Source organism: Aptenodytes patagonicus, chromosome 24 (genome assembly GCF_965638725.1).
Source record: "Aptenodytes patagonicus chromosome 24, bAptPat1.pri.cur, whole genome shotgun sequence".
NCBI lineage: Eukaryota > Metazoa > Chordata > Aves > Sphenisciformes > Spheniscidae > Aptenodytes > Aptenodytes patagonicus.
The window spans coordinates 2,535,655-2,556,442 of NC_134972.1; the positions used below are offsets into that span (position 1 = coordinate 2,535,655).

Sequence of the window (20,788 nt, forward strand, 5' to 3'; positions counted from 1 at the left end):
CGGCTGGAGCCGAGCGATGGAGGATGTGCAGGAGCCTCCTTCGGCCTCGCCGAACGATGGAGGATGTGCAGGAGCCTCCTTTGGCCCCCACGGGATGGGGGCGAGGAGCCTTCCCACAGCCCTGGGGGGGGACGCAGCCCCGGTGCTCCTCTGCAAGGCAGCTGCCCGACCCAAAATTGCCCGTGCTGCCCCATCGCAGGGCTGCTGGGTTTGCAGGGGACATCGCCCCAGAGGAGCCCGGTGACAGCAGCCCTGCGAGGGCTGGCCTGGATGTGCCTCAGGGGACACCCAGCCCTGGGGACACCAGCCCCTGCCACCCCAGTGACGCCCCCAAGTCCGGCTCATGGGAGCCCTCTGTCAGGACTGGGACCCTGTGGGGTGCAAGGACCACAGGGCTGGGGACGGCAGCAGGGCGGGGGGCTGGCACCCCTCACCCCTGCAGCGAGGTGGTTGCTCTGGGGTCACGGCTCTGGGGAAGCTGCCCTCGCTGCCTGCACAGCCCCCCCAGCATCCTAAGCCCCCCAAGCACCCTGAGGCCCCTGAGCATCCCCAGCCCCCCGAGCATCCCCAGCCCGCGGGAGAGCAAAGCCTTGGGAAAGGCTGGGCACGCTGCGGCAGGGCAAGACACCCTCCAGTGCACTTTCTGCACAGAGGACATTCCTGTCCCCACCTCCGCCCCCCGCCCCGGGTCTCACCTCAAAAAACAAGAAAGAAGCAGTGTGAGGGGTTTTTTTCTTCCCCGGCCATAATTAAAAAGGACTCACCCTTCTGAGCCCTTTCTATCCCGGGAGGTCGAGAAGAAAGAGAGGGGAGGAAGGGGAAAACCCTAAAAGAAAAGAGAGGAAGGGCTTGGGAAGGAGAAGAGAAGGGGGGGCAAAAAAAGGGACGGGGAAAAATTAAAGCAGAGATTACACAAAGGGAACTCCTCTACCTTTGAAGCTTTGGTTAAATTGAGGAGGGGGCGGCGGGGGCAGGGAGGGTCTGGACCCAGTCGGCCCCTTTCTCAAAGCCCTCTCCTTTCAAAATGTCTCAAATTCCTGCAGAAACAAGGAGACGGGGTTGTGGGGCCGAAGGAAACGGGAGGGGAAAAAAAAATTACCCCGGCCGCTCGGCTAATTCCTGCCCGCCACACCTGGGCAGGCAGCGCCGGGCGCATTGTTCGGCCGTAATTGCTGGGTGTTGCATTTCTCTTCTGCTTTAAAGCTTCATTTAACTCAAACTGTTATAATTTTCTCCCCACTGCCCCCCCAGCCGTGCTCCCCCCCCCCCCCCCCCCCCCGGCATTATGCTGGCGGGGCTTTGTAGGGGCTGGGTGAGCCCCAGTTAAGGGATTACATCCTCCCCGCGGTCCGGCTGCCACCTCCCAGGGCATTGTCAGAGGGGAAAGCAATTACAGGGAGGGTGGGACGGCACGGGCTGGGGGCACCGAGCTCGGGGCCGGGGGGGACAGCCCGACTGGTGGCCGTCGTGGGGTGGGCAAGCCAGTGGCCCCGGGCGGGGGGAGCAGTGGGTACCACGCCAAGGGTGATGCCCTATGGGGGAGGCAGCGGGTACCACACCGGGTACCACGCCAAGGGTGATGCCCTGTTCACCAGGATGCAGCAGACACCCCCAGGACGCAGACCAGGGGGGCACAGACAGGGATGGGGACACGGGGAGTCCCCTACAGTGGCCACCTTCATCCTCCTGCCATGCAGCATCTCTCCCCAAGCATCGGGTGCTTGTACCCTAGGTGGGTGAGGGCACCCTGTGCCAAGGGGGAGCTGGGTGCCCCCCATTCCAGCAGGCACAAAGCCTGCGGCAAAGCCTCGGCACGGGAACGAAAACTCCCCCAGGCCCCATCAGTCTAGACACTCGCTTTTATTTGCCTTGGGGTTTCCTCCTTTACACAAATAAACTCCAAAGTCTAACTGTTTAGGCCTAAAACTGAGTTGCAAAGGAAACAGCAGAGCTTGTAAAAACACACAAACAACCAATCAAAAACAATAAAAATAACCTAAAGGCGGTTTCTCTTTGGCCAGCGGAGCCTGGTGGGCACCCACGCGTGTCCCCATGCCACCAGCACCCTGGTGCCACCGGGAGAGCGCACAGACCTTCCCCTCCAATAAATAACGCAGGGACCCCAAGGCTGCGGGGATACAAGTGCTGGCCCCGGCGCCTGCATGCCCCGGCACCTCCCTGCCTCCCCTCTGGAGCTGCACAGGCAGACAGACGGACAGACCAAGCACCCCATCACCTGGCCGCCCACGGTGCCCTGCCATCCCTCACAGGGACCGGCACAGCATCCCTCAGGCCCGGGGCTGGGGACGGGCTCTCCGTCCTGCTCCGGTGGGGACATCCCGCAGTCTCATGGCCGGTCCCATCCATCCCCAGCACTGAGAGGGATGTCTGAGGGGACGGGAACGTGGCCGGGGGTCCCGGCCCCCGGTGGCATGGGAACAAGTCTCCGAGGGGTTGCCAAGGGGAGCGGGCAAAGGTACCGGCTGGTGAAGGTGGGTACCGCGGGATGCTCCAGGGGTGAAGGGACCCCGGCATGGGGCTATGGACACCAGTGGCCGTGCCCGAAGCGTGCGCTCCCCAACCTTTTTGCGGTGCCCAAGAGGAGTATAAAAATAGAGCATCTTTAGAAAAAGAAGTGGGGAAGAAGCAGTGCTGGAGGGTGCCGGGAGAAGGGGCAGAGTCTGATGAGGCTGAAGGCTGTGAGGATGAGGAGAGCAGGGCCCGGCGGGGGGCGCGGCCGGGCGTTACGTGCGTGGGCGAGGGGCGCGGGTGCGGCGGGTGCGGCGCGTGGGGGAGGACGAGCCGACGAACTCGAACTGCTTCTGCCGCTCGGCGTTGTTGGGGAAGGGCAGCTGCCCGCGGTACAGGCGCTTGATGAAGTGGGCTTCCCGCTGGTTCTGGCGGCTGCGGGAGGCTTTGCGGGGCCGGCCCTTGCGGGTGAAGGCCATGTACCAGCCCTCGTAGCGGGCGTTTTGGAAAGCCGTGTAGTTGTTCTCCAGCACGATCTCCGTGAAGATGCAGTCCTTGCTCTTGCCGTTGGGCTGCGGGAGGAGGAGAGGGGCGCTTAGCACCCACAGGGATGGGGCTGGGCGCTTGGGGATGGGACCCAAAAGGTGCTGCCACCCCCCTGCCACCGCCCAGTCCACCCCATCCCTGCCACGTTCACTGTGGCACCGACCCCAATGCACCGGGACCAGCTCCCTGGGGGCTTCTCCTTGCGGGAGCCGGGCTGAGCAGCACGGTGCTGATGGAGGAGAGGGGGGACCGGCAGCTTCTGGGGGAGCAGGGAGAACCCCCCACTGCACCAACTGTCCCCACTGTCCCCTGTGACTGGGGACACGGGGACCAGCCTGGCCGAGCATCCCGGCTCCAGCTGCTCAGGGGGGTGCCCGGGCTGAGCTCCGGGGACCGGGGACACGCGGAGGGCAAGCGCAGGGGGGCTGGGACTCACTTTCCCGATGAGCTTGCCCCGCTTGCTCATGCAGATGTACTTCTCGCTCTCAGCCCCCTTGATGCGGACGCGGCTCCCGAAGGTGTCCGTCTCCACGATGAGCTTGGCTGCGAGGAAGGGAGCAAGGGGGAAGTGTCCCATGGGGGCTGCGGCACCCCCCCACGGGCTACTGGCATCCAAACCACCCCAGTCTCCTTCTCCCTGCCTCCATCTCGCCCCCCGGCATCCCTCCCTTCCCTTCCTGCCCATGGCCGGTGGGGCCAGGAGGACGGCCAGCCCCCGCAGCCGGGGCAGGGCAGCCCTTGCCGGGGGATGCTCCCCAGCCATGATGCTAAAGGGCCTTTGTTAAAACCCAGCAGAGTCAAACCGGGCGTTTGATGAAGGCGCCGGGGAGAGCAACGGCCCCTTCCTCCCCCCCCTCCCCAGCACATCCGCATTGTCGGCGATTCAATGGGTTCTCCAGGGCTAGACCGAGTCCAGCACCCGGCGGGTTAATTATCCTCATCCTCATTGTTTCTCTACAACACAGCGGTGGCTGCAAAGGTTGGGAGCCGACACTGAAACCAATGACCCCGGTGGGTCCTGCGCTCCCGACAGCCCGCGCCTGAGCTGGCAGGGAGAATTCAGGGAAAGACCTGGAAAGGTGGTGAGTCAGCCTCGCTGGTCACCCGGCTTTGAAAAGCCTTTCCCGAAGCTTTTAGATGCTGGGGATGCCAGCCTGGCCTTTGCGGGGCTGCGATGCCCATCAGCGCTGGCGTCAGGGCTGGGGCTCCCCAGCAAACCCCCCCCCGGGGAAAGGTGATGCAGCTGGGGTGGGCTCTGCCCCGGGTGGGCTGCCCACGCTGCCCGCCATGAATGGATATTTAAGAGGCTGATGCCGGGATCGGGTGATTCTCCTCCAGGAAAAGTTTCCTGTCTCACGCCAGGAAGATATTAGAAAGCACATGCCCTAAACGTAGGGCTTATAAATGCTGCATGGTATCAGAGAAATGCATGATTTTGGAAGTTTTGAGGTCAGGGCTGGCTGGTTGGGAGCCATGCTCTCACGGGAGTTATTTGGGGGATTTTTGGGTATAAAACCAGCCAGCTGGGACAACTAAAACCTCCCTGCACCCCCCATTTCCCCTGCAAAACTCCTCTGGGAAGAGACATTTCCCGGGCCTTTTCCAGCCCTCCCATGAGCACGTCTGTCCCAGGCTGCGGGTAAACCCCTCCGGGGAGCCGCCGGCCCCTTACCGAACTTGTTGCCGTCCTCGGCGGTGGCGGTGATCCTTTTGCCATTCACCTGGACGTGCTTGCCACTGGTCCGGCTGTAGAGCTGGTACTCCCTGATCTGCCGTCGGCTCAGCTGGTCGGTCATGGCACCCTGGTCCCTCACGTACTGGTTAAAATTAGGAGACGGTTGATTCTCCCCCTTTGTTTACAAAGGGAAAAATAAAATCAATTTGTTTTGGACAGCCGACGGCAAGGGGACGGAGCGGTGAGCCCGGCGGGGCGGGAGGGCTGGGGCTGGCCCCCGGTGACACGGAGATCCACCCGCCACCCCCATCTGCGGGCGAGGGAGAGCTCCCAGCCATCACCAGCCAAGCTGGTCCCCTCTGAGCAGCGATGAAGGCGCCGAGCAGATGCTTTGGACCCGCGAGCCACTCGCATCGTGGGCAGGGAGAGGCAGAGGTGTTGCTTTGCGACCCACGCATGAGGAGGATGCAGGGTCTCGCAGGGAAGGATGCTTTCTGCCGGGCACAGCTGACCGTTCCCTCGGGAGCGGGGTCGAGCTGCTGCTCCCAGCCATGCCCCGGGGCCAGACGGACACTCAGCAGCACCTCCCGCTCAGGCAGCACCCTCTGCTCCCAGGCAGGTACCGAGGACAGGCTGGGATGCAAGGGCTGTGCTTGCAAAACATCCACTGGGTCCCTCATGGGGGGCTGAGCCCCACCTAAAGCCGGGCTGGGTGTCCCGGGAGCAGAGCCTTCCCCTCCCCGTCCACCCTGAGCATGCACTGGCCCTGGGGCCAGGGGAATAAAACACCTTGCAGACCCCAACCAGCTCCGTGGCTTACGCTAACGGTGCAGCACAAACACACGAGGGTTATTGTACGGTAAACGGCAGCTAATTACTGCGGATGCGCTGGGGAGGGGGGGGTTAAGTGCTGGTGGTCAGCCCCCGTCCCCGCACCGGACTCCGGCCAGCGCCTCTCAACATACATCTTAAGAGAAGACTTGGTTTAATCCCGGTGCAAGTGGGAAGCCGTGGCTCAGGGCAGCACCGCGGCCAGCTGAGCTGCCCAAGAGACACCGGCCCCGGCTGAGCCAGCCCAAAAACCAGCTCCGAAAGGGCTGTGGGCAGGGGGACGCGCTCCGGGAGCTCAACCCACGGGGAGACCCAGGGAGCGTTTGGGGTCTGGCTGCCCAGTTCGGGGTGTGCAGCATCACCCGGGTGCACGGGACCTGCTGCCCCGCATCCCCCGGGCTGCAGCATCGCCTCGCTGGGTGTGAAGCCTGGCACGAGGGGACCCGGCCCTGCCCGCTCCTGGGGGGAGGGAGGGCAGTGGGATGGTGGGGGGCACTGCCTGCCCCCCCTGCACCCCCTGGCTCCCCACCACCTTTGTGTGCGCCTGGGGACTCATTTCCTGCCAGGATCCACTTTAAAGCCTTTGGGGCTGGCCGAGGAGGTGGGCTGGGGTGGGGGGGGGTGCTTCTCCATCAAAGGCGGTTCCCTTCCCCTCTCATTTTCAAAGAAATAAAAGCGTTTACCTTGGGGGAAAAAAAAAAAAGGGGGAAAAAAAAAAAGAAAAAAGGTCCTGAGCACGTATTAAGGCTGCTGGGGCCGGCAGCTACAGGGGTTTTGTTTGGGCTCTGGAGCAGAGGGTGCTGATATGGAACAGTGCATTTTAATAGCCGCTGCCTTTCTAAAGGGCACAAAAAGGGATGGTGCAGCCTGAGAGGGTGGGGGGAGAGGGGCGGGGGGCATCGAACCTCACACCACCCGGCTGCTGGGGGGACCAGAACCTGCTCTGCCCCGTTAACCCCCTCGGCAGCCGGCCTCGGCGTGAGCGAGGGCAGAGTCCGGCCCCGAGAGCTCAAGGCTGATGGACTTGGCACATCCCTCCCCGAGCAAGGCTGCAAGAAATGTATCGCCTGCGCCAGGAGGGCTTCCCCGCTGACCTTGCCCGGGCCCTCCGGCCCCAGGCAGATGGGAAACCGGAGGGGTCCGGGGAGGATGCGCCTCCTCGCCGCAGATACCCCAGTGCCGGCCTGTTGCAGCCCCCGAGGCTGGTGCTGATGGGCGCAGCCAGCTCCAGTGGGGACCCATCCCTGCGGGCACCTTCGCAGCATCATTCCCCTGCCTGGAACCGGGTACCACCCGGGGTGGGCATGCACCGGCCCCCTTGGCCACCGGGAAAGCCCCCCCCGCCAGCGCAAAGGACATCCCCGAAGCAAACGGTTAGCTCAGCGGATCGCAGAGCGGGTGCCTTCGCCCAGCCCGGCTCCGCGGTGCAGCCAGATGTGCCGCGGGGTTAGTAAAACATATCCACGTACCTGGGTCTGACAGGAGAACATGAGGAGCTGGAAACATCTGCAGCGGGAGACAAAAGAGAAAGGGAGAGAAACGGGGTGTTTTGTTCGGGGTTAGTTGTTTTCTCTTTTTGCCTCCCCCCCCCCCCCCCCCCGAGGAATAGCTGTGTCTAACGGCACTAAGAATAAACTACTGATAAACCCGGGTTGCAAAGAATTGCAACAAGCGGCGCGCGGGGCTTACATGGAGAGGTTCTGCAGGCTGATGGGCTGCATGGCGCTCGCCGAAGCCCCCCAGACACCGGCATGAAACGAAGGCACCGCCACGGACTCTCTGCAAACCTGCCCTCCCTCACCGCCGGCACATCCCCGCCGGGGCAGGGAAAGCCAAGGAGCAGCCTGTCCCCTCCTTCCTCGGGTGATCCCCGCGCTCGGGGCGGGCGAGGGAAAAACCAGGTGAACCCCAGGCTGCCGCCGCACCGGCGAGCCCACGTGCGATGCCAACGTCTCCGGAGCAGCAGCGGCGACGGAGCATGGGGGAGGCAGCCGGGGTCTGGTCCTCTCCTCCTCCTCCGGCCCTGGGGGCTGCGCGTCCTACGCCTTGGGGGCATCCAGATCCATCCTGTCCCCTGCTTCCCCACCCCATCAGCCTCCCACCCTTGGGCTAGTCCCCGGTTTGCATCTCCCTCCGGCAGCAGCTAGCGGGAAAGGCGGCCGCAGACAGGGCAGGGCTGCCCACCGTCAAGGGCAGCACCCGCAGCCCCCGACTCCATCGAGCCGGCAGCACCCTCCCGGTCCCGGCCCGGTGACGGGAGGCGGGTGGGCGATGCACGAAGCGGCAGCCTTTAAAGGTGGGGAGAGCCTGTTGCAAAGAGGGGCCGAACCTCTCCCGGGAGGCAGTCGGCACTGTGGAGGGAAGGAGGATCGAACCTAGCGGGGGCCGGGGCAGGAGGAGGGGACGGGGGAGGCGGGGAGGCAGGGGGGGGGGGAAGGAAGGCTCAGCCGCTTGGGGTGTCCCCATCGCTGGGGGTGGCGAAGCCCCCCGCCTTGCCCGGCGGAGGGGAGGATGCCGGGGCATGGGAGATGGGGGGCGATGCTGCCGGGGCATGGCGATGGTACCAGGGGTGGGAAAAGCCCCCGCTGTGGGGAGAGCCGTGCCAGGCCTCGGGGAGGGATGCGCTGGCACGGAGGATGCTTTTTGTCACCCTCCTTTCACCGAGGTGCCAGGCACGGCCCTGGTCTGTGCATCACACGGAAAAAAAGCACCACAGCGGTTTTTAACCAGCTGGTTTAGTGTTGGGGGGCTCCGGGGGCCCTGTCGCAGCCCCCCCCACCCGCAGACAGCTCCCCCCTTTCCCCTGCCTGCTCCCAGCCCCATCAGGTATCACCTCCCCATCAGGAGGCTGTGCATCGCTCCATGCTCCGTTTGCTTGGCCAGGAAGGTGCTAAGTGCCTTATAAATAGCCTGGGGTAACGCCCCGGGGGGCAAAACACCCCCGTGGGGTCTCCCAGAGGGGACAGCACAGGGGATGAGGGGTTTTCTACAGAAACCACTTGCCTCCATGCTCGTGCCTCAGTTTCCCCAGCAGCACAAGGGGGGAGGGGGGGGTATCAGGCCCCACAGGAAAGGTATGATGGAGATCAGCAGGGTACCCACACCCCCATCTGCGGGAGGGTGGGGGGCCTGATTCAGTGCTAACGACCCAAATTAGACCTCCCCTGATGCCTTCTCACCTCCTGGGCCAGGAATTCAGCCCAAAACACAGTTTGCAGCCCCCAATAACCACAAGCATGGCATCCCCCAGCTCAGGGGTCCCCTTCCACCCCAATCCCCGTGGGGATGTGCAAACACCACCCTCCCATCCCCGGGGCTCAGCATCCCTCATGGCCACAGGGCAGGGCTGTGCCTCGGCCCCTCCAGCTGCAGGGGATGATTGATGGCCATGGAGCCGTCATCACTCCTGGTGTGTCTCCTCCCCGGTTTGGGGCAGAGGGTCCCAGGGAGCCGTCAACACACCGGTGGTGGGGGGGGAGGGCTGTGCAAGCAGCCCCTGCAGGGCGAGGAAAGGCTGAAGGGACAGGACTGCCTGTCAAAGCCATCTGCGTGTGGCCCTCGCAGGCGAGAGCCTCTGGGGACTGTGCCCTGCGAGGACAGCCCCTGACCCCCCAGCCCCATCCTTGCATCCCGAATGGGGCACCCTGCTCCCTGCAGGCAGGGACTGACCCGGCCCCAGGTCCCCCCCCTCCCCAACCCTGGCATCCCCCAGGGGCTCAGCCCTCCTGCCCCACACCTGGAGCAGACTAAAGCCTGCCTTTGTGGCAGGCTCGGCTCCCCTCTCGGAGCCAATCTGAGACACAGCAGTCCCCCGCGCGCTCCTGAGGGGCGCCGGACCCTCCACAAATACCTGCTGCCTCCAGACCAAGGCCAGGTCAATGGGTTATAATCATCTCCCTGCTGCTCGGTAATCCCCCTTTGTCTCCTATTCACACGCAACACTTGTTACCCTGCGCGGGACGGCGGGGAGGGGGGCTGCTGCCGGGCCCCCCCCCCAGCCCCAGGGGAAGGATGCTGCCAAGGTAGGCAGGACGCCAGAGCCAGGGCAGCGGGCACAAGGCTCCTCGCAGCCCTTGGGGGAGGCAGGAGCATCCCCCGGCAGGGATGGAGGATGCTCCCACACCACCCGCCCCAACCCCTCCATCTCCAGCACGGAGAGCCAGGAGTGCAAAATATCCTTTATTGGGGAAGGACAACACCAAACCAGCAGCTTTCCAGGCTCTTCTGCACCTGAAGGGAAGGAGAAAGGGTCTTACACACAGGCATCCCAGGCTGACCCTGCTTTGGGGCCAGGTCTTCCCCAGCCCCACTCAGCCATGAGACGGGGGGGCACGCACAGGCCCCTTCCCAGTCCCGTAGGGACCCTCACACCCGGCTACCCCATCCCGCTGCCCCGTACCTGGCCAGACTCCACCGCAACTCCTGCTACTTCTTCGCCGCTGCCTTCCTACCCCGGCCAGCTCCTCGCCCCTGCGGGGACGGGGCCATGGCTGAGCGCAGGGAGCCCCCAGACTGGGCGCAGCCGGCCAGGACAGCCTGGCCCTGTGTTTCTCCCCCATTTTTGAGTTCAACAGCCGATTAGCATCACACATCAGCCCCTTTCCCTCCCAGTCCTGATCCATGAGTGTTAACCCACATGCCTGGCTGCGATGGGGTAAGTGGGAGATGCAGAGGGACACCCTGGCTGGCTCCTACCTTGCTGGGAAGGGGATCCTCGGGGGAGATGTTGTTCCTGCTTGGGAGAGAAGGGGAGGGCTGGGATTATGGGTGCGGGGTCCCAGCAGCGTGGGGGATCCCCTGCTCCATGGCAGGGCTGGTGGATACATTTCCCTCCATCATACTCACAGCTCATCCTCCTTCTCCAGCCTCCTCTTCTAGGGGAGAGAGAGGAAGATGTAGACGGCAGGGCCAGGCACGTGCAGGTGGGATGGGGACTCGCTACGGAGCCCGTGACTCTTCGTCCCCAAGGGATGAAGGTCACGGCTCACCGCCATTACAGCGAGGTGTTTGGGGCTGGGGCTCGGTGGGAGCGCAGAGCAGCCCATCCCTGGGATCAGGGCATGGGAAAGCTCCCAGCAGAGGAGGCTGCATCCCCGACCTCGCTGTGACACAGGGACCCCTCCACACACCGCATCCCCAGCCGAGGGGGCGCTTACCTTGGCAGCGCTGCCCTTCTTGGCAGCTTGGCCCTTGGGGGGCTTCTCAGGGAGCTCCTCTGCTGGCTCCTCTTCCTCGGCATCCTCCTCTTCCTCTTCTTCCTCCTCATCCCAGGACAGGTTGGGCATCACTGCGGGAGAGGCTGGCTGAGCCCCCGCTCCCAGGGAGGGGTCAGGGGCCAGTGGTACCCCAGTACTTACTGGAGACATGCTGCCCGCTGATGTAGACGGGGCCAGAGCCGGCTCTCAGGTGGAAGGTGACCGGAGGTGTCAGCTCCACTCCCACCAGGGTGGCCTGGAAGAGAGGAGGGTGGCAGCACCCACCGGCAGCAGCCCCCTTCCCTGGGGCAGCCCCTGCCCTGGGCACTCACCATGGGCAGCACAGAGGGCTTCAGCGTGGCGAGGGGCACTGGGGAGCTCGCATCGCCCTCCTCGGCTGACATGATCTCCACCACGTGGAACTCATCCCGCGCCATCTCCCCCAGGCAGATCTTTAGGGAGCGAGAAGAGCATCGCCCCGTGACCCCCATGGCATCTGGGCACCCCTTGCCCAAGGACCCCTGGGGGTTTGGGGGAGACTAGGACCACCTACCGTCCGCAGGGCCAGCTGCTGCTCACACTGCCACTCCTCCGGCACCTGGAAGGTGTAGGAGTCCCGCTCGCTGCTCAGCTCGCATCCTGCAGACAGGCAAGTGTCAGAGCAGGGCTGCTCCAAGCTGGGGGGACAGGGGAGGGGGAGCAGCCCAGTGCAGCCCCCAGCCCCACAGGGATGCTGCTGGGGGGACCCTGTGCCTTACCCCAGATCAGGGACACGGGCTTCTCAGATTTGCTGTCGATGTCAATGCTGTCCGTAAGGGACATGGCTCCGGGATCCCTCAGCCTGGGGGAGTACACAGCGCTACTCTGCAGGGCTCCCTCCGGGAGGGCTTTCCCCAGCCCCCCCCCCAGGCTGTAAGACACCCCCCAGCCCCACACCAGCTACAGCCAGAGGCTCGGGGCCAGGTCACCCCTTGTGCTCCCCCAACACCTCATCCCCAGAAGCGATGCAGCCGGTTACTAACACTGCGTTAGAAAACTCACCCCCAGACACTCAATTTAATTACCAGCCCAAGAACAGCCTCCAAACGCACCAGCAGCACCCCCTGCCCCGGCAGCTTATAGAGGCAGAGGGGCCTCCACCCACCCAATCAGCACCCCCGCCCTTCCCATCTTAAATACCAACAGCCCTTCAGGGGCAATTAAACCCCTCGGGTGTGTGTGATCCACAGCCGGGAGCCCTGCCCTGCATCACGGCTAACGAGCAGAGGAGCCCCTCGATCCCACCCCGAGAGGTGGGTGTCCCTGCCGAGCCCGCATGTCCCCTGGTCCCATAGCACTCTGGTGCTGCAGCGCTGGGCAGGGGGACCCGCCGCCCCAAAAGCTGCAGCAGGAGAAGCATCAGCCTCGTACCCCCGAGTGTCCCCAGTAAGTCCCAGCCTGCAGCGGGGTGGCGGTGAGGGGGGCCCGGTGTCCCCCCGCTGCCCCAGCTCTCTGGGAGCAGGCTGCTGCGGGCACAGCCCCACCTCGGGGGTCTGCAGTGCCAGCCCCTGACGCCGCTGCCCGTCCCACCAGGCACCCAGGAGCTCCGCGGTGCCAAGGGGCTCAGCGAGACCAGGGACCCAGCTGGCTGCCACACCGGGGTCCTGCCGTGTGCCACCTTGGTGTGCCACGGGTCACTGTGTCCTGCCGTGTGCCACCTTGGTGTGCCATGGGCCACTGTGCCATGCCATGGGTCACTGTGTCCTGCCGTCTGCCACCTTGGTGTGCCACGGGCCACTGTGCCGTGCCATGGGTCACCATGCCCTGCCCTGTGCCACGGGTCACTGTGTCCTGCCATGGGCCACCGTGCCCTGCCGTGTGCCACCTTGGTGTGCCATGGGTCACCGTGCCTTGCCGTGTGCCACCTTGGTGTGCCATGGGCCACTGTGTCCTGCCATGTGCCACCTTGGTGTGCCATGGGCCACTGTGCTGTGCCATGGGTCACCATGCCCTGCCCTGTGCCACCTTGGTGTGCCATGGGCCACCGTGCCCTGCCGTGTGCCACCTTGGTGTGCCATGGGTCACCGTGCCTTGCTGTGTGTCACCTTGGTGTGCCATGGGTCACTGTGCCGTGCCATGTGCCACCTTGGTGTGCCATGGGTCACCGTGCCTTGCTGTGTGTCACCTTGGTGTGCCATGGGCCACTGTGCCATGCCATGGGTCACCATGCCCTGCCCTGTGCCACGGGTCACTGTGTCCTGCCATGTGCCATGGGCCACCGTGCCCTGCCGTGTGCCACCTTGGTGTGCCATGGGTCACCGTGCCTTGCCGTGTGCCACCTTGGTGTGCCATGGGTCACTGTGTCCTGCCACGTGCCACCTTGGTGTGCCATGGGCCACTGTGCCGTGCCATGGGTCACCATGCCCTGCCCTGTGCCACCTTGGTGTGCCATGGGCCACCGTGCCTTGCCGTGTGCCACCTTGGTGTGCCATGGGCCACTGTGCCGTGCCATGGGTCACCATGCCCTGCCCTGTGCCACGGGTCACTGTGTCCTGCCATGTGCCATGGGCCACCGTGCCCTGCCGTGTGCCACCTTGGTGTGCCATGGGCCACCGTGCCCTGCCGTGTGCCACCTTGGTGTGCCGCGGGCCACCGTGCCCTCCTGTGTACCACCTCGCACTGACGCTCCCGCCGTGGACCGCCGTGCCCTGCCCTGTCCCACTGTGCCTTGCCATGGGTCCTGCTACCCCTGCCATGCGCCACCTTGCACGGCCGCTCCCGCCGCGGACCGCCGTGCCCCGCCGTCCCCGCCCCGGGGCCCCGTGCCCTCCCCACGTGCCGCTCCGCCGCGCCGCGGGTCCCCACGCCGCGCCCCGCGCCGCCTGCGCCCCGCTACGGGTCTCCTCGCCCTGCCCTGCGCCGCCTGCGCCCCGCACCCCCTCACCGCGCCCCGCGTGTCCCCCCGCCCCGCGTGTCCCCGTCCCCCGGGGGCGCAGGCGCGCGTGGGCGGGGCCGCGGCGCCGCTTCCGGCAGCGCTGGCGACGGCGATGGCGGCGGCGGGGCTGGTGGGGCCGGCGGGGCCGGGGGGGGGCGGCGGCGGCGGGGCGGGGGGCGCGGGGCCGGGGTCGCCCCGCCGGTCCCTCAGCAGCTTCTCCCCGCGCAGGGACCCGGCGAGGCCGCCGCGGCCGCTCACGCCCTGTCGCTGCCGGCCGAGGCCTTCGGCAACGATGTGAGTACGGGGCTGGGGGGGGTGTGGGGTGTCCCTGTCCCGGGAGGGGGTCCCAGCCTTGGGGGGGGTCCTAGTCTTGGGGGGGGATCCCAGCCCCGGGGGAGGTCCCAGCTCTTGGGGGGGGGGTCCCAGCCCCAGGGGAGGGGATGTTCCAGTCCTGGGAGGGGAGGGGGGGGATCCCAGCCCCGGGGGGGGGGTGTCCCAGCCCAGGGAGAGGGTCCTAGCCCAGGGAGGCTCCCCACACTGGGGGGGTGTCAGCCCCAGGAGAGGGTCCCAGTCCTTAGGGGGTCCCCAGCACCGAGGGGGTGTCAGCCGCCAGAGGGGGGACGCAGCACCAGGGGGGGTCCCACCCGGATGGGGTGCTTTGGGGTTTGCAGGTCCATAGCATCACCCGTGAACCCCCACCGCGGCTGTGCCGGGGGTCTGTCCAGCCACAGACCCCTCCCACCATCACCCGAAAGCCGTCCGCGCTTTCTCCCCCATTCCCCTTGCCCCCACTCGCTTCCCCCATGCACCCCCCCTCGAGGGGAGGAGAGGACCCCCCCCCCCCCCCCGGGAGACGCAGCGTGCCTGACCCCGCTCCTGCCTCCGCAGCCCCGCGTGGAGCTGGCCTGGGCCATGAAGGCACACCAGCACGCCCAGGTCTACTTCAACGTAAGTCCTGGGGGGGGGGTCAAGGTGGTGGTGGGGCTCGCGGGGTGGGGGGGGGTGTCACGGTTAATTCTTTGGTCTTCCTGCATAGCTCATCTCCTCCGTCGACCCCAAGTTTCTGAACCTCACCAAAGTTGACGACCAGATCTACGGCGAGTTCAGGAAAACCTTCAGGGATCTTAAAATCGACGTGCTCGATCCAGAAGAGCTCAAATCGGAGCCTGCCAAGGAGGTGGGTGGGGAGCAGGGGGACACACGCACACACACAACCGGCCCCCCTTTCCCCGGGCTCCAGGGATGCCGATGCTTCTCTCCCCAGAAATGGCGCCCGTTCTGCCTGCGGTTCGAGGGGGTGGTGGAGGACTTCAACTACGGCACCCTGCTCCGCCTGGACTGCCGCAAAGACTACACCGAGGAGAACACCATCTTCGGTGAGCGAGGGCCGGCACGGCCCGGCTGGGCTGGGCGAGCTGCGGTGCAGGCTGGAGCCAGCGCCGTCCCGGCTAGAAGAGCGGCACGTGAGGCTACAGGAAAGCTGAACCCACGGATCTGCTCTTTTAAGTTTCTCCTCTCCCCTCTTTTAGCCACCAGAATCCAGTTTTTCGCCATCGAAATCGCTCGGAACAGAGAGGGCTGCAACAGCGTCGTCTACAGCAGTGCCAGGGAGCCGGCGGCTGCCGCGGCAGAGGAAGCGGCGTCGGGGTGAGGATGGGACGAGTTCACCAGCTGCCGAGCCGAGGAGGGGCAGGAAGCCCCCTGCCCCGCTGCTGGTCCCTGCCCGGGCAAGGGGAGGGCGGAGAGCGGGGCTGTACCTGCCCTCCCTGCTCCTCCAAGTTCAGACTCCATTTGCAGACTGTAAATAAATGTTTTAAAAAAAAAAAAAAAAAAAAAGGAATTCCTTGTGCTGCAGGTGTTGAAAGGGTGGTTCCCTAGAACAGGCCAAAACCGCTACGGAAGCAGTGCCGAATCCACTTTGATTTTGGCTAGCCCTTTGCCTGCACCGCTCGAGGCCCCCCGTGCCAGAGCACGGGCTACCCACGCAGACGAAACACGCTTTTTCAACCCACTTCATTTGGCAAACTCGCCCCCCGGCAGGCGGGGGGGGGGGGGGGGGGGCCAGCTCCTGCCTGCGGTGCGTGCGGGGGAGAGCTCGGGGCGCAGGCGATGCCCAGGCAGACACGGCTCAGTAGAAACCATTGAAGTTTTATTTGCAGTCACAATGCTTACACTGTATGCAGCAAACACCCTTACAAGTCAACCAGCAATCTGCTCACGCGAAAGAGGACCCAACACACAATCGCCAGAGGAAAGAAAACCAAAAAAAAAAAAAAAGGGGAAAAAAAATAAAATTAAGAGTAGGTGGTGTCTGGGAAGAGAAACTGAAGCCCTAAGGACTGAGTGTCTGTGGGTAGAGCTGAGCAAGAGGATGCACACGACTAGCAGCAACAATAGTGGAAAAAGTACAAGGCAAACAGGTTCCCTCCCCCATCCGCTTTCCTCTGTAAGTCAATTTTATATCCAAAACATTTATTACGGTGACTTAGAAAATAATGGAATCATTTTAAAGGGGGTGTTAAATACTTCATGCTAGGCAAACCTTGTTATTAAGAACCCTCCGAAGCGGCAGGTTGGCTGCAGCAGCCCTGCGCTGCCGGCTCGGTCCGAGCACAGGCGTGTGCCGCCGCAGGGGCCGGCCGTGCTCGCTGCTGCGAGCTCCCGAGAGCGCAGCAAGCTCGCCCGCAGCCTGAGCATCCCACGCACGCTTCCTGCTCGACCGAGATGGGGGGGGGGGGGGGGGGGAGAAAAAAAGAAAAGGAGAAGGCAGAGTGAGGAGAGTGCCGCCGGGCAGGCGCCCGGCACAGCATCGGTCCGGAGGGAGGGAGGCGAGGGCCCTGCGAGAAGCGGGTTGACAAGGGGACAGCGCCTACTGCTACACCGGGGGATAGGAGAGACACCCACGAGCAAGCACGAATGAAAGATCACGCGGCATGGCTTAGAGTTCCTAATAACAAGGGCAAGACGGTAACGGGAAGTTGTGATTTCAAGGGGCTTAATAAGAAAAAATATACATTTGGAATTTTACAATGCTTTTTTTTTTTGTTGTTTTTTTTTTTTTTTTTTTGCTTCTCTCTACACTTGTCACTAAATATATCTCTGCACTTTCACACACCCACCCCTCGCCCAGTAAAGCTTCAGGCCTGCAGGACACGCTTTCCTCACTCGCATACACAACCCTCACGCCAGCACCGGTGCACCAGGACTCTGTAAAAATTTCAATCACACTTTTTTTTTTTTTTTTTTTTAAACTGAGTCAATATAAACCTTGTTCAAAATGTTATGAAAAAATGTACATGTTTATACAAGGCAGGCTGCAGCAGAGCGCTGGCGTTCCACGCAGACATTCGGGTAGGGAGACGCTGGATTCTTGCACCTGGCTTATGCCCTTCCACCCCCTCCCACGGAAACAGAAGCACCCTGCCCCGGTGAGCTCAACAACCCCTCCTGTTCCCTCCTCCCTCGGGACGTGGAGTACGGCCCAAAGCGAGCGCCGCAATCCAGCCCTGGGGAAGAGCAGGGATTAGAAACGCCCTCTTTTCTTTCCATCGGAAACGGTAACCCCTCTGGGCCAGGCCAAAGAGATGCTGCTCTGTACAGGTGGAGTTGGGAGACGTCAGCTCATCATGTCGTTGCTGTTCACACCGTAGGTGGAGTTCTTCATGGAGTCGTTCACCTCTCGCCTGAACGCTGACAGGTTTTGTGTGAACCTAAGGAAAAGGCAGAGCAGCGTGTTAGAGCCGGAGGTTGCCCGTTCCTCCAGTGTTTTGCTCTCCATGAGGCTGCCACGAAGACCACGCACTCTCCAGGCTGTGCTTCTGCATTAAGCTGCGGGCGCAGCATGCCTCGGGACGGGCTCAGCCCCGCAAAGGGGTCTCTGGCCCATACTGACCTGTCCCTGTTCTTGGTTAGGAGGTTGCGTTCGATGCCTTCCATGAGGTTCTCAAAGCAGAGGTGCATTGCCTGCTGTTTCTCCGGAGGCTGGCTGTTCACTATACTGTTCCTCAAGTCAGAGAAATACTGGGGGAGACAAGAGAAGGATGGGTTAGTTTTCAGACGAATCGCCACCTGGGCTTTGGGGCAGAGCCTGCGTAACAGGCTCTCGGAAGAGGGAGTAAACACGTTACAGCTCTTCAGGTGACTTCTGGTGCCCTTACGAACGAACGTTAATAGGGTTCCTTAGCGCCAAGGCTGCTGCAGGGGAGGGCTGGGCACCCTTCCCTCGACACACAATCTCCCCAGTCCCGACTTCCCAACCAGCTGCTCTGACACCGTTCTGCTCCCTTCAGCCCAAAGGCTCCAGCATCGTTCAAGCCCAGACAGCTCCTCCAGCTGCAATGGGAGGGTGGGATGTTTACCTTTTCATTGAGCAGTATCAAGCCGAGCAGAGGCCGAGACATTGACCACTGGTTCCTGCAGTCCTCAAAGATGATGATATTCAGCACTGTTGACAGCATCTGGAAGAGGGAGAGTGAGGTTTAAAACCAGCCCTTCCATCCCAGCTCTCTCCTTACCACGGCACCGTGCGGGCTCAGGAGCAACAATTCACCTTTGATGCTTTCAGTGTTGGAGCCTCAGTGCTACAGAGCTCTCAGCATCATGGGACAAGAGGAGGACCTGGAGCCCCCATGAACTGGTGGAAACTTCACTGAAGGCACGTGGAGGAGGTGCTGAAAGCTGTTAGAATACTTATTCCTGACACTCCACCCTGCCCCAAGGCAGCCAGGGGAAGGATTGTCTCATCTTCACTTAAACAAGGTAACAGCAAGTGCTTAAACACAGAGCACATGCTGTGGTGCCCTGGGGAGCTTCCTCTAGTCCACACTAGGGGTGTCTGCGTTCCCTTCCACAGCCTCCTTAGGCTAACGCCAGTATCTAATCTAGCTGGTTTGGAAGATACAGTTTCTCTTTTTATCCTCCGAAAACACAGCTTCTAGCCCCAAAAAAGCCTGCTTTTCTTTGCATTTGATCTATCTGCAAGGGTGGAACAATATTCCCTGCTTTCACGCAGCAGTCATGCTGACACGCACCAGCGAGCGAGGTTGGATAACGCCGTCAGAGACGCACCGAGCACCGCTGTTCAAAGCAGTACGGCCAGGCAAGAGGCATGTAAAAGTGTTTTGCTACAAGGTATGGATATCCAGATCCCAACGCAGGGCCCTCCGGAGCACCAAAACCTCTGTGAGCAGAATCATCTGTCATTAAGTGACACAGAGGTAAGTAAACTACACGATACGTGTGGGTATATGCTGAGCTAAGCCTGACCTAAGCAAGGACAGTGTCTCAGCTCACTATTGATCCTCTGCCACTGCACACACTCCTGACCCAGAGAGAAGACAAATCCCAGCAAGCTCCGTGTCTATCAGAGGTGCTGCGGATGGAGGCAGGAGACAGATGGCAGATGTGCTACCAGCATGTGAAAAACTCGATTATCAAATTCACCCCGCAGAGGCCGTTCTGAAGGCAGGCACGAACGGTGCCAAGGCAGCACGTGCTCCAACAGGCTGCAAACCCAGCTTTCACGTGGTCCCAACACGAGCGCCGCAGCAGAGAGATTGTTCCCGTATGCTGAAGTCTACGCAGAGCCTTGTTAAGCATGGGGACCCCATGGTGCCTGCTCTGCTGTGAGTGCACATGTACCACTGAATTGTTCCAGGGATTTAAACAAACCCTGATTTCTTTTTTAAAGCAGAAGAGCACATGCTCTCTGGTTGAAGGTAAGTTTCCTGGCTTCATTTCTATGAACTGCCAGCACCGCCCACAACTGTGTTTCTCTTTAAAAAAAAAAAAAGATGACAAAAGGTCATTTTTGGCTACTTCCTTTCATATCTGAAACGCAAAACTGGTGTTCCTTGCACAAGGAGAACCATGGCCCTGAAGCATGGCTTTGCATCAGACCTACCATACGATGAATGTGTAGGAGAGATGCGATACTAGCAAAAAATCCTTTTTGCTCTGGAAAAGCCCGGGGCTCTAGAGCAGGGAGCATGCAGCCCCCATATTACATCACGCTAAGAAAATTCAGGGCTTATCAGGGAGTTTACCGTGCCAGGCCACAACAAGGCCCTACGCCTTCGGTCTTTACCTGCTGAATCATCTCCGGGTGCTGCTGCATAATGTGCAGGAACCGGTCGCTCTCCTGGGTCAGAGGTGTGGTCCTCTTCTTGGTGCTGCGAGAGAGCTGCTTGAAGAGATAGGTGACAATGTGGTCCAAACAGGAGCAGCAGCCTGTGCAAACCATGGTGTCTGCAAGAACAGGAAAGGGGGAGACGTTGGGGTACTGCCAGCATTTCCCTTGCTCAGAGGCACCTGGGCAGGCTCCCAGGGAAACACCACCATTTATCTGGGTCCTTTTAGGGACTTTGCAAGCAAGAACCACCTAACCCTGAACGGGTCAGCAACCTCCTCACTGACATAGTCGCTATCTCTAATGTTCCAGCTTCAACAGAGGTGAAACTCCACCCGTTCACAAGGTATGTCTTAGCTGTTAGCCTGAAATACCATGCATTCAAACCAACCAAAATCTTTCCCCACTTCCAAATCAAAGCCCTAAGAGCACAACAGAGAGCAGGAGTAGTTACCTAGTGCAGTGAGGCCTTCTGAAATGGAAGAGAGAATATACATGATTACATGAGGCTCCAGACTGGCTATAAAGTTCATGTGGTCCTGGGTAAGAACTTCCAGCAAGGAATAGTATGACTGGCTGAGCTTGGGATAATCCTGCAGAGAAAGGAAGAGAGAAAGACTTTTAAGGCCTGGTAGCTAGCCTGTAACCATCAGTTAAGGCTTTCTGCTAGACCCAACCCATTCATTAATCACCTGAGAACTGCTTACCGAATCTCCTGGAAAGAGAACAAACCAACCTCTCTCGCAGCATAACTTATGGGCCAACATATTTTTCACCCTTCTCCCCCACCAAGAGCCTTCCAAACAGGCTCCAGCAACAATGGCCCAGCAGATTCCCAACACTGTTGTATCAAACCATCTTTCCCCACTGCTTCACTCTTTTCTAAATGGGGAGTGTTAGCTGACTAACGCCAGCGCTGGAGATGCAGAGATAGGAATGGCTCTCCAGGTGTCCATGCAGAGTGCCAGATCGCATAAAAATCAACACGCACAGCGCTGGGCTCAGCAGCCTGCACTGCAGTCAGTGCCGCA

The 20,788-nt window shown here is 62.0% G+C and overlaps 4 protein-coding genes across 4 annotated transcripts in view; 1 reads left to right on the forward strand and 3 right to left on the reverse strand.

The window, feature by feature from the left end:
* Nucleotides 1-2,744: 2,744 nt before the first annotated feature.
* On the reverse strand, nt 2,745-7,020 carry FGF17 (fibroblast growth factor 17). Its single transcript, XM_076358886.1, has 4 exons — nt 6,991-7,020; nt 4,688-4,832; nt 3,452-3,558; nt 2,745-3,041 (listed from the first exon to the last, which is right to left on the reverse strand). The coding sequence occupies exons 1-4, from the start codon at nt 7,009-7,011 to the stop codon at nt 2,745-2,747; spliced, it is 570 nt and encodes a 189-aa protein (XP_076215001.1). The 5' UTR covers nt 7,012-7,020.
* A 2,666-nt stretch (nt 7,021-9,686) lies between these two features.
* Nucleotides 9,687-13,657, reverse strand: NPM2 (nucleophosmin/nucleoplasmin 2). The gene is made up of 10 exons (XM_076358858.1): nt 13,640-13,657; nt 11,475-11,557; nt 11,270-11,355; nt 11,049-11,168; nt 10,879-10,972; nt 10,678-10,808; nt 10,367-10,395; nt 10,217-10,256; nt 9,921-9,991; nt 9,687-9,751 (listed from the first exon to the last, which is right to left on the reverse strand). The coding sequence occupies exons 2-9, from the start codon at nt 11,536-11,538 to the stop codon at nt 9,947-9,949; spliced, it is 609 nt and encodes a 202-aa protein (XP_076214973.1). The 5' UTR covers nt 11,539-11,557; nt 13,640-13,657; the 3' UTR covers nt 9,687-9,751; nt 9,921-9,946.
* Nucleotides 13,658-13,730: 73 nt separating this feature from the next.
* On the forward strand, nt 13,731-15,441 carry PBDC1 (polysaccharide biosynthesis domain containing 1). The gene is made up of 6 exons (XM_076358826.1): nt 13,731-13,760; nt 13,859-13,924; nt 14,519-14,578; nt 14,667-14,807; nt 14,895-15,006; nt 15,160-15,441. Exons 1-6 carry the CDS (start codon nt 13,743-13,745, stop codon nt 15,279-15,281), a joined length of 519 nt encoding a protein of 172 aa, XP_076214941.1. The 5' UTR covers nt 13,731-13,742; the 3' UTR covers nt 15,282-15,441.
* A 321-nt stretch (nt 15,442-15,762) lies between these two features.
* XPO7 (exportin 7) overlaps nt 15,763-20,788 on the reverse strand; it is a 49,812-nt gene continuing 44,786 nt past the window's right edge. The window contains exons 24-28 of the mRNA XM_076359068.1: nt 20,212-20,350; nt 19,716-19,876; nt 17,989-18,087; nt 17,523-17,650; nt 15,763-17,340 (exon numbers count right to left, since the gene is read on the reverse strand). Coding sequence (XP_076215183.1) covers nt 17,247-17,340; nt 17,523-17,650; nt 17,989-18,087; nt 19,716-19,876; nt 20,212-20,350 — 621 coding nt within the window. The 3' untranslated portion in view covers nt 15,763-17,246. The remainder of the gene's footprint in view (nt 17,341-17,522; nt 17,651-17,988; nt 18,088-19,715; nt 19,877-20,211; nt 20,351-20,788) is intronic.

Excerpts from the sequence above, each read along its gene's own strand:
- FGF17 (XM_076358886.1), bottom strand. The coding sequence starts at position 7,011 with ATGTTCTCCTGTCAGACCCAG. Across the intron at positions 3,559-4,687 it reads CGAGGACGGCAACAAGTTCG|CCAAGCTCATCGTGGAGACG; the intron begins GTAAGGGGCCGG and ends CCTTCCTCGCAG. Across the intron at positions 3,042-3,451 it reads GGGGCAAGCTCATCGGGAAA|CCCAACGGCAAGAGCAAGGA; the intron begins GTGAGTCCCAGC and ends CTCCTCCCGCAG.
- NPM2 (XM_076358858.1), bottom strand. The coding sequence starts at position 11,538 with ATGTCCCTTACGGACAGCATTGACATCGACAGCAAATCTGAGAAGCCC. Across the intron at positions 10,257-10,366 it reads CTGGAGAAGGAGGATGAGCT|CAGGAACAACATCTCCCCCG; the intron begins GTGAGTATGATG and ends TTCTCTCCCAAG. Across the intron at positions 9,992-10,216 it reads AGGATCCCCTTCCCAGCAAG|GGGCGAGGAGCTGGCCGGGG; the intron begins GTAGGAGCCAGC and ends CCGTCCCCGCAG.
- PBDC1 (XM_076358826.1), top strand. Across the intron at positions 14,579-14,666 it reads ACGCCCAGGTCTACTTCAAC|CTCATCTCCTCCGTCGACCC; the intron begins GTAAGTCCTGGG and ends CTTCCTGCATAG. Across the intron at positions 15,007-15,159 it reads CGAGGAGAACACCATCTTCG|CCACCAGAATCCAGTTTTTC; the intron begins GTGAGCGAGGGC and ends CCCCTCTTTTAG.